The sequence below is a fragment of the Hippoglossus stenolepis genome, chromosome 11 (assembly GCF_022539355.2).
Source record: "Hippoglossus stenolepis isolate QCI-W04-F060 chromosome 11, HSTE1.2, whole genome shotgun sequence".
NCBI classification, from domain to species: domain Eukaryota; kingdom Metazoa; phylum Chordata; class Actinopteri; order Pleuronectiformes; family Pleuronectidae; genus Hippoglossus; species Hippoglossus stenolepis.
This window is the reverse complement of record NC_061493.1, coordinates 21,543,666-21,553,936: the sequence shown is the minus strand read 5'-3', so window position 1 is coordinate 21,553,936 and position 10,271 is coordinate 21,543,666. Positions and strand designations below refer to the sequence as shown.

General features: G+C 39.9%; 1 protein-coding gene across 1 annotated transcript; it reads right to left on the bottom strand.

Annotated features, from left to right (window-relative positions):
- Positions 1-5,559: 5,559 nt before the first annotated feature.
- Positions 5,560-7,639, bottom strand: LOC124854443. The gene is made up of 5 exons (XM_047341874.1): positions 7,507-7,639; positions 7,131-7,424; positions 6,603-6,716; positions 6,138-6,181; positions 5,560-6,030 (listed from the first exon to the last, which is right to left on the bottom strand). The coding sequence occupies exons 1-5, from the start codon at positions 7,637-7,639 to the stop codon at positions 5,863-5,865; spliced, it is 753 nt and encodes a 250-aa protein (XP_047197830.1). The 3' UTR covers positions 5,560-5,862.
- Between the last annotated feature and the right edge of the window lie 2,632 nt (positions 7,640-10,271).

Sequence of the window (10,271 nt, the reverse complement as noted above, 5' to 3'; positions counted from 1 at the left end):
TTTATTCATGGGAAAAAATGAAAAACAAACAATATTATTGTTTTTTTCATGTTTTTCTGTTGGGTTTTTTTTCTTCAAATTGTATGTAATTATTTTTCCACCGTATTACAGAAAATAAAAGAAGACATGGCTTTCATAAAAACAGCTCAGTGGTATTTATATTTGTTTTCTTTGTCTTTATCATATGTAGTATTTTTTTATAAAAGGTGATTCAGGATGAGACTTTACTTTCAGTTTGTGTATCTCACACATTGTCGCTGATTCAGGTCAAACTATGAATGAATGTACCTGAACAGTTGTTGTGACAGTTTCTCATGTCGAGCAGCCTGAGGTGAGTAAAAGTGTGTGTCTGTGCTCGTCACACACACACACACACACACACACAAGGTCAGAGTATGTCATCTCATCTTATCTCATCTCATCTTCTTTCATCGTCTCTTCTATCTTCTTTTCTTTTCCATTTTTCATTCCTATCTTTTTGAATTTCTCTCTGAATCATTCTCCTTCCTTTCATGTTTTCCTCTCCTCTCCTCTTTTCTCCTTGTTCACCTGTTCTTCGTCTTTTTCCATCCTTTCATCTATCGAACTTCTTCCATTTTGTTTACACTTCCTTGACACTTCTCTACAGTGTCTTCTTTCCTCTTTCCTCGCGTCATGTCCTCAGTCGTTCTTTTCTCTCTCACTTTATCCCCCCCTCCTCTTTCTCTTGTTTAAGACCTTTCACACTTTCCTCTCATTCATTGTTTCACCTCCTCTCTCTCTCCCTCAGTCTCTCTCTCATCGACAACTTGTACTTCATCTTCTCTCTTTTCATCTTTTCTGTCCCTTGTTCTTTGTTCTCTGCTCGTCTTCTTTCCCTTTTTGCTCCTTCCTCAAATCCTTTCATCAGTCCCCCTCCCGTCTCTCTGACGTCCTCTCCTCTCTCACGCACCTCCCTCCGTCATCCTTTTCATTCGTTCATACATCTCAACGTTTTCCTCCTCTCCTCTCTCATCTTTTCCTCTCACATCTCCTAACTCTTCCTGTCACTTTCTCCTACTCCCCCCCCTCCCCGTTTTTCGGTTTTTCATCCCTTCTCTCTATCCTGTCCTCTTATTTTGATACATCTTCTTTTACATCTCTTTGTCCTTCTCCTCCTCTCTTTCTTTCACTTTTCCTCCGTCATCCTTAAACCTCCCTCACCTCTTCCCCTCCTCTCCATCCCTCTTTTATGTCACCCTGTGTCTATTTATCCTCCCCTCTCCGATCTCCCCCTTTCTTTCTCTCATCCCTTCTATGCTTCTATTTATAACTTGTTCTCCTCTTTTGCCTCCTCTCATCCATCCATCTTCTTCTTTCCTCTTTGCTTTATCTTCCATTTGCATTACTCTGACTCTTCTTTCATCCCCTCTTCTCAACTCTTCTCTGAAATCTAAAACCTCCACTTCTGTCCTTCTCTTTTCACTTGATCTCCTCTTTTCTCCTCATTTCACTCTGCCTCTCCTTCTCCCTCCTTACTCCTCCTTTAACGTCCTCTTCACCTCATAAAGATTAAAGTAAGTTATAGTCTTGTCCTCTCCCCATTTCTCTTGTCATTCACTTTATCTCTTCCCATTTCTCCTCTTATATCTTCCTCTCTTGCCCTCCTCCTCTCCTCTTCTGCTCCTCTTTTCTCATCTCCTTTCTTTCTTGCTCCTCCTGTCATGTCTCCTACTACCATTTCCCTCCTCTTTCTTCTCCTCTTCTCTCCTGTCGCTTCCCTCCAATCTCTCTTTTCTCCTCCGTCCTTCTTCCAGTTTTTTGCAGCAGCTCTTCAACTCTCTCCTCATCTCTCTCATTTCTCCTCTTCCTCCTTCTCTCCTCTTCTTCTCCATGACGCTCGCACCTCTACAACCTTCTTCTCCTCTCTCTTTTCCTCTCACTTCCTCCATCTCTCTTCTTTCCTTGAATACTTCTCAGTCCGTCTCTCCCCTCTGCTACCTTTGTCTCTCCACTTCTTTGTCTCATGTCCCTCCTCGGTCCTCCTCTCCTGAATGACCGGGAGAAAGGGATGGAGGGTACAGAACAATTCTTTTTTTTAAAAGGCAAGAAAGACTTAACATCAATGGCCGAGGATGAAGAAAGACAAGGACAGAAGACAGAGAGCGTTGGAGCCAATCGTCCTCACAGTGATTATCGTCTCCTGCTGCTCTCATGGAGGAATAATGTCTGGAATAACCTTCAGTGCTCCAGTGGAACCCCCCCTCTCCCACCTCCACCACTTCCATCTTATCCCCCTCTTTCCCAGCTGAAGTGGCCGTCACATGGATTACGGCCCCTCTCATGCTCGGGCACCGCACTCATCGGCCCAGATATATTATCATATTAGTGGAGAATGATGTAATCCATTTCAAGACATTTGTCCTTCGCACACCCTCTGTCCCTCCGCAGATGATGTCACCGGCTGCTGAGGCAGAGAAGTTGTCAGGCTGGTTGTGGGGTTTTATGGGGTTTTTCCTGCTGGACGCTGCTGCCATCTAGTGGTGGCGGTGGTGGTGGTGGCGGTGGTGGTGGTGGGGGGGCCCTTACTGAGTGATGAGTGGGAGTAAATTAGGGCGAAGGCAATTATTTATTACAGAAGCAGAGGATAATGTGACTCATAATGGATGTCCTTGGTGTGACTGCACTGACGTGGTGTGTCGGGTCAGGGACGGACGAAAGGAGACAGACACTGTGGATATGAGCAGATTACAAACCAGAATCTGCAGAGAGCAAACCACCGCCAAGGCCCCCCCCCCAACAGGCCCAGCAGTTTCCCTTACATTCAATCAGGCTGCAGCAAATTTCACACACTCACAGATATCAGGGCCCCTTTAATGTGTTGAGGTTGTTTTAAAATTATGATCCATCAATTATTGTCTGAGAAGTCAAGGAAAAGGTGGAAAAAGATCCTGTTTCCAAATGTTAAATAAAGCGATTAAACCGGATCCACACCAAAATTGAATGGGTTCAATCCAGACTCACATCCTTCCACCAGGTTCTGTGGAAACAATCAATATCTTTTATTTCTTATATCTTGACCATTTTCATATTTGATAGATTTAAATTGCACCTCAATAGGAAAAATATTCACGAGAGAATTCATGAGAAAATTGAAGAAACCGAGAAACTTGATTTCTTTTTAACATTTCAAACTGTGCAAATGAATTCTGATGACAGGGACAAAGACAATTTATCGAAACTATGAAAAACTATTTATTTGCTTCATTATTAATCAACCATTTAGTGTCATAGATCAACTTCTGTTTTCCAAGCGACACTTTACGAGTTAATAAAAAATACAAGACTCAAAAACAAAATTAAACAGTAAAGGTTCAAAATCCTCAATTAAACAAAAGAATCCATAGATTTAGGTCAACCTGTAACATGTGATCAAATCATGTAGCTTCTGTTTATCCACGTCATAGATCAAATGGGACTATGTGATTATATAGGTGAGGCAGTTTTATTTAAATAGCACATTTCACACACAGGTAGATTCAATGTTTAATTGACGTTAGAGACACGTCTACTCTTTATTCCAAATCTTCTGACAATTATCAAAAACAAATACATTTAAAAGGAAAAAGTGAGGCAAAAGAAAATCAACGAAAATGCTTTTTCTTCTTTCTATCGCACAGTTCTGGGCCAAAACCGTCCCTGACCCTCAGTTTGCTTAGTGATAATGGGATTTTGTGGGTAATCCAGGCCTGATGTGATTCTAACTCTGCAGTCACGCTGTGTTATGTCGTGTTTTCACTCATTAAGCACTAAATCCTCAGTTTTCTCACCTTGCTCTGAATTATTAACGTGAGAGCAGAGAAGGTGCACGGTGCCTGCAAAGAGCAATGAGATAAAACTCAGGCAATTTCATTTCACTCCAATGACCTTATTAAACTTTTATATACCTGGTTATGCCATCAGCTGCATTAATAATGTAATTAGTGATCTTCTTGTCGTGGAGTTCATTGGATAAACAACAGTGAAGCCAACAGAGCTTTTAAATCCTCCGGCTCAAATAATCTGCTGGAATAAAACAGTAGATGATGTTAAAGGCCTCAAAGTAAAAGCTCTGTAAAGTCACTGGACGGGTTTCGATGAAACAACACTGGGGCACTAGAGAAAAAGGTAAAAGTCAAACTTTGAAATGCCTCAGCTCCCAAACAAGTCCAATTAACACTGACCTTTCTGCATGAATCCAGAAAGCCTCATAAATCACACTGCCCGGCCGATAACTGATGGAACACATGTGATTTTTTCCTTTTAATCTGCTGGGTGCAGGTGAGGTTCGCTGTAATTGTGTCACTGAAAACATCTTGTGAAACACGAGGTTTGGATTCACACTGCTTATCCTTTGAGGGTCGTCTCACAGCAGGGGGCTGGAGCCGATCCCAGCAGACATTGGGAATGCATGTCTTTGGACTGGAGGAGGAAGCAACCTGGAGAACGTCCACATGACCTGAGGAGAACATGCAAACTCCGAGGCCGGATCCAAACCTGGAACCTTCTTGTCCCCGCGAGGCGACAGAGCTAACGGCTGCACCGCTGTGCTGCAGGACGGGTTTGCGAGATAAAACTAAACTCCAGAGATATTAAGCAAATCTACAGTAACTGACAAGAATAAATTAAGGGGATAACAATAGCTATTCATCAACAATTTACAATGCAAATGTATTCAGACCAGGATCCATTCTGCATCGTTTATCTGTTTGAAGATGGATTATTTGAGTCATTGTCTAGCAAATCCCCGGCGTATCAGTAAGAACTGTTGGCAGATTAGTCTTCCTCGGTGTTAATGCTGCTAAAGCCTCGTCTTTAACAGGGAGTTTTACGACCCGGAGATGAATCTGATGAGGCTATAAAATGACCGGCATGTCTCTGAGCAGCTCTGGTTCAGGTCCAGGCTTTGGCAGGGCAGACGTCTGGCCTCAATCACTGCTGCTACTAAAACAAGCAGGCAGCATTTGGTTCGGTAGAGCACTTCCTTATACTCGAGCAGGATCTGTGGGTTGGAAACGACGGCAGACAGATTAAGAGGAGAGTGAGAAAAGCATTTGGCAAGAGAAAGACAAACACTGGGTATTCTGTTGGAAGACATGCCGGCATTTCTACCTGCGGTGAAGCAAAGGAAGATTTGTTCTGCAGCTCCGTGGGTTCGAGTCCTGCGGATTGGGAAAGATAATGAGAAAATGCAGATGATGCATCAAAGCAAATTGTGGATTAGATTCTTCTCGCTCACTTCTCACTGTGAAATGATTCATGGTGGGATTGTCGAAGGGAGACGTGTCCCACTGTCCGATACTGGGGTTTGCAAAAGTGCAGATGGATAGATAGAGATTAACTGTGTTAAAATGTTTTTTTGGCTGTTAAACATTCCTCGTCATCATATTAGTATTTTTTCAAAAAGGAAGCATATATGTATGTTTTGTAAATTTCACGATGTTGATTTAACTAAAACATTTATAATTTCCAAAATTTAAAAAAAAACACTTGGGTGAAGTCAGAACTTTTTTGTTCGTGCACCAATACTGGACACTCATCAGAAATAATGTAGCAGCCAAAATCACTTTAGGTTTTTATTGAGTTTTTCATGGAAAGTTGGTCAAATTAACACAATGTACAATAAAATTATTATATTTACAACAGCATTCATCCAAAATTTCAAACATTCATCAGGTATATTTTTCAACAAGATATGAAATATATTACAATAACAGTTTTAAAGTGGGCGGAGCTGTTCCAGATGCTCCTGGTTCTGGTTCTGGATGAAACAAATCCCCCAAAACTTCCCAGGGAAAATATAACATGACTCACGGCAACAATAATACTAGAAACTAGTGATTGGAAGACAATTTCAGATTTTCTTCAGGCCAGGGCCGACTTGTCCACCTGAGCATACAGGCTCTCAGGCTGAGTCGTGTCTCCGGCCTCAGTGGATTTCATGGACCTGCTTCGATCAAGCTCGGAGGACGGAGAAGGAGCTGCAGCATCATCGGTTGGATTCTGATCCAGAAGTGGGTTCACGCTTTTGAACTGGAGAGATAAAGTCAAATAAAACTTAGTTCACAGTTCAACGTACTGTGGCAACAAGTAAAGTAATCTCACTTAGACAGATGTTAGAAAAGATGACGTAACTTTACCTGAACATTTGTGTACACTGTTTTTTTCATGTCCACACTTTCACCTGCAAGAAGGTCACAAAGAATGTTCATTGGCTTTAAATCAAAAATTAATTTTGACTGTTTTCTACTGAATCACATTTACATCACTGCACCCACTAATTTTGGTGTTTGTGTGTTTTGTCATTGTTGTGATGTTGGTGACCCCTAGTGGTTTTATATAAACACAGCATTGCTTTTCAAAATTCTGTTGATAGAAAGATACAATAAAATAAAACCTACACACACAGACATTCATCTTGATATTATCTATATACTAAAATAACGAAGAAGTGGATTCCCATCCGTACTGTAAACTGGGAAAGGATCTCAGATATTGTCAATGACCCTAAAGGTGGTGGATCAGTGAATAAAGTGAAGGACACAGTGAAAATGCTGAATTCCCATTTACAATATTTGCAGAGTTGAAATTTTACTCTAACGTACGTTTTCCTTTTATTCGATGTCCAACATACACTGCTGGTATGCAAATTATCACCAAAACACCAATGACAGGGGAAATGAAAAAGGCGAAAAAGATAGTGCTCAGTGGTTCAGGGACTGTAATGGAAAAAAGAAAAACTGATATTAGTTATTTTCAAAACATATTCACTTTTTAAAATATTTCTTAAAAAATAAATTACATGCTCTAAATTCAACTGACAACTCTAAAATATAATTTATAATTTAAATATAATCTGTACAGTACTTTTCTTACCAAAGTTAAAAGTGTTACAAAGGAATTTAATTAAATAATTAAAACAGATAAAAGTAGTTTTTTCTTTTAAATAAAGTAATTTGAGAAGTTGTCGTAGTTATAATCCAAGCAGCAGCATTTTGAACCAATTGAAGGAGAAAGTCTTTATCTAGTCTTTAAATGTTGGGAAAGGTTTAATATTTCAAAAATGAACTTAAGTTGGAACACAACCTTCTATAAAACAAAGTTATCAGCTGCTTGTGTTGTCGGTCACTTACCAGGATTTGAGAAACAAAAGTCCCAAATCTTTGTTATGTGCTCGTCCGAGCTGACCTGGTTGCTATGGTTACAGATAACTGAGACGCCTTCGGACAGGTAGACACGGAGGGAGGTGCCAGAGGTCGTGACCTTGGACCTCTCTCCTCCCTCCTCCTGGCTGCAGGTGTTGGTGTCACATCTAAAAGTGCTGTTGATGTGATGGGAGTCCTGTGTGCTGCAGGTCACTGTGAGGTTACAGGAGTCGGAGCTCGAGGAGAGTAAGTCCACTGTCCCATTAACCAGAGACACTGGATCTGAGGGAGGGACACAGGCATTAATGGGTTTAGAAGTTGGGCAGCTACTGTGTGTCGATATTTAAAATCTGAAGAAACCTACCTTGAACTGTGACGCTGTATTTACCCACATAATCGTCATTGTCCCGAAAACACCTGCAGTGTAACGTCCACTGTCGGCTTGTTGCACATTCTTCGCAAAGAGTGATTTTGGAGAAAAATCTCGACCCTTCCATCATAGGGAATTATTATTGTTTTGTTATCATGAAATAATCTTAATATGTTTGAATCATTAAATTGCCATTTAAAATCACTCCGTTTAACTAATTTAACAGGAGCCGTGACGTTGAGAAGCAGATCCTTCCCCTTCTGCACAAATACAGGAGTCACAGTGTCGGAGCCTGTAGAAACAACACAGCATCACTTTATTAGAAAGAAAAGACTTTGATTTAAACTGTAGTTTTTGTCCATTTTTACTTCTACTCATTAAACAGAGACTCATGAGACAAAACTACCTCGGCCCAGCAGGTTGTGTTTGCCCCTGTCTGTTGGTTGGTTGGTTTAATGATCAGCAGGTTTACTTAGAAACTGGATTTCCACAAGACTTGGTGGAAGGATGGGACATGGGCCAAGAAAGTTACATTTCAGGAAGATTCAGGATTTATTTTGTGAGATGCGGCTGTTTTTTATATTTTCCATGATTTCCCAGGGAATGAAATCAGGCATATTGAGGGGGACTGAGACTTCTGATTACTTTAGTGCAGCTTGACTGAATTTAAGAACTTCTGGACCTCGGCGGAGGTAAATTGACATTCTAGTGTCTACAAATCTATTTTATTTGTATTGTTTTTCTCTTTGTAATCCTTGCTTTTCTTTCTCAGATCTAATTGCACACAGTGAGCAAAACTCATACTTGCTGTTTTACATTGAGGCAGCTCATTTTTCCCAAGAAATATTTACAGTGGACGTGCAGAAACAGACAGACACTGACATGTAACAGGAAGCATCACTCTAGGTTCTCTCCCTGTCACTGAGCCCTGTTTTAATATCTAGCTTTGTCTATAAAAGGTAAAGTTTCCTAATCAATTTGTTCTGTTCTCTGAGTCGCTGCCACAGGACATTACATTAATAGTCAGTTTTGTTGGTTTTACAAGCTTTTAAAAAAGTTTCTCCACGTCTGTTATCACTCATTATATATTTTAAAATGAATTCAAGCGTAGAACTTAACTTGATAAACCACAGATATATGGAAGGAAGTTTTACTGAGTGAATCGTCAATCAACAAGTCATAATTTGAATATAGTTATTTTAATATTTATAGAATGAAATAAGCAAATTATTAACAACAACAACAACATTCTAAACAAGGTACATTGCTGAAACAGTCACATAGTGCAACAAGAACAGAGCAATAAAACTATATTTGAAGAAGAAATGTGATAAAAATGTAGTGTTTACCTCGGGCTTCATATGCGTGAAGCAGAGAAATGACAAAGAGAAGAATGATGGGATGCATTCTGTCAAATGTGCTGCAATGAGGAAGTGGATCCGAGTTTAGACCTCAATCAGCCCAGCAGCAGTCAGGGTGTCTGTGGGGCGTGGCCTAATAGAGTGTCATCCACATGAACCAAAACATGACAATAGATGAATAACAATGATTGTCTCCTAACAAGAGAGCATATCGAGGTCTGTCAGTAAACACTTTGATCTTGTTCAAGTTTTGATAATGTGAGGAAAACCTCCAGGAAATAAGTTAACCCTTTTGTGTGCAACAGCACAGGTTCGTTGATATCACGGGAGGGGCGGCCCTGGCACTGTTGGAGCCCCAGGCGAGATTATATATATATATATATATATATATATATATATATATATATATATATATATATATATATATATATATATATATATATATATATATATATATATATATATATATATATATAAGTCCTTGGTCTTATTGCTTGCATGATGGACTGTCCGATTGATGCAACCTTTGTATCAATGTTTTTACCAGCAAACATATTCCTCAGTAGAACTTAGCTTGCAGCAGCTGCAATGTCACTTGAGTCTGGGTAAGAATCGTTTAGGACTTCCATGAATTTGACATCACTTCCAATTAACTTTGCAGCGGTTTTAATTATATTCAGCTTCTCGTCTTCTGGATTCTTAGATTTTTGTTGCTTGTGAAATTCACAAAGAATTGAGTGGGCTGTATCTCGCAAAGTGACCACACATTGATTTTCCAGGCCAGTCATTATTACTCTATCTCCAAAGTGTTCCTTTATTTTAATTTTCATCCACTTTGCACAATATGGTTCACAACCTGTGTCTTGCAAGTACTCTGTCATCTTTACCATAAGGTCTTGACTAGTAATTTGTTCATCATCGTATTCTTCTAAAAAGTTTGCCACCTTTAGGAATGCTGTTGTTCTCTCATAATCTTCAGGTCTTCCGACTTTGAATCTTTTGGGTTTGTTGCCAGGGTTTGCAGAGAATTGACTCGGAATATTCTTCATATTTCGAAAGTTAGTGTTGCATATGTTGTGGTACATTGCATCGGCTGCATGAAGGTCATGGACAGATGATATTCTCCCCAAAACTGTATCAGACCATTCATCGTTCCTTAAGTGGCAAACTTGCACAATCCTTTCCTGGAAGTCTCCTGTTCTTACTGGGTAGATATCAATTTTCTCTCTCTGCTTATTTTTATTATCTATTTCAGTTGGTTGTCCACAGAACAAGCAATGCTCTTGAAAATGTTGTCTAGCAATGAAATTAGGCCCAATAGAATTTGCTAGTGCTAGCAAGCTAACGTTAGTTCGTTTCAGTAGGCTAGGCGATGCTACTTCAAGATGAAAAGTAGTT

Bases quoted from the DNA above. Each gene is read 5' to 3' on its own strand.
- LOC124854443 (XM_047341874.1), bottom strand. From the start codon at position 7,639: ATGGAAGGGTCGAGATTTTTCTCCAAAATCACTCTTTGCGAAGAATGT. The intron at 6,182-6,602 runs GTACGTTAGAGT...ACCTTCTTGCAG, and splicing joins ACATCGAATAAAAGGAAAAC to GTGAAAGTGTGGACATGAAA. The intron at 6,031-6,137 runs GTAAAGTTACGT...TTATCTCTCCAG, and splicing joins CAGTGTACACAAATGTTCAG to TTCAAAAGCGTGAACCCACT.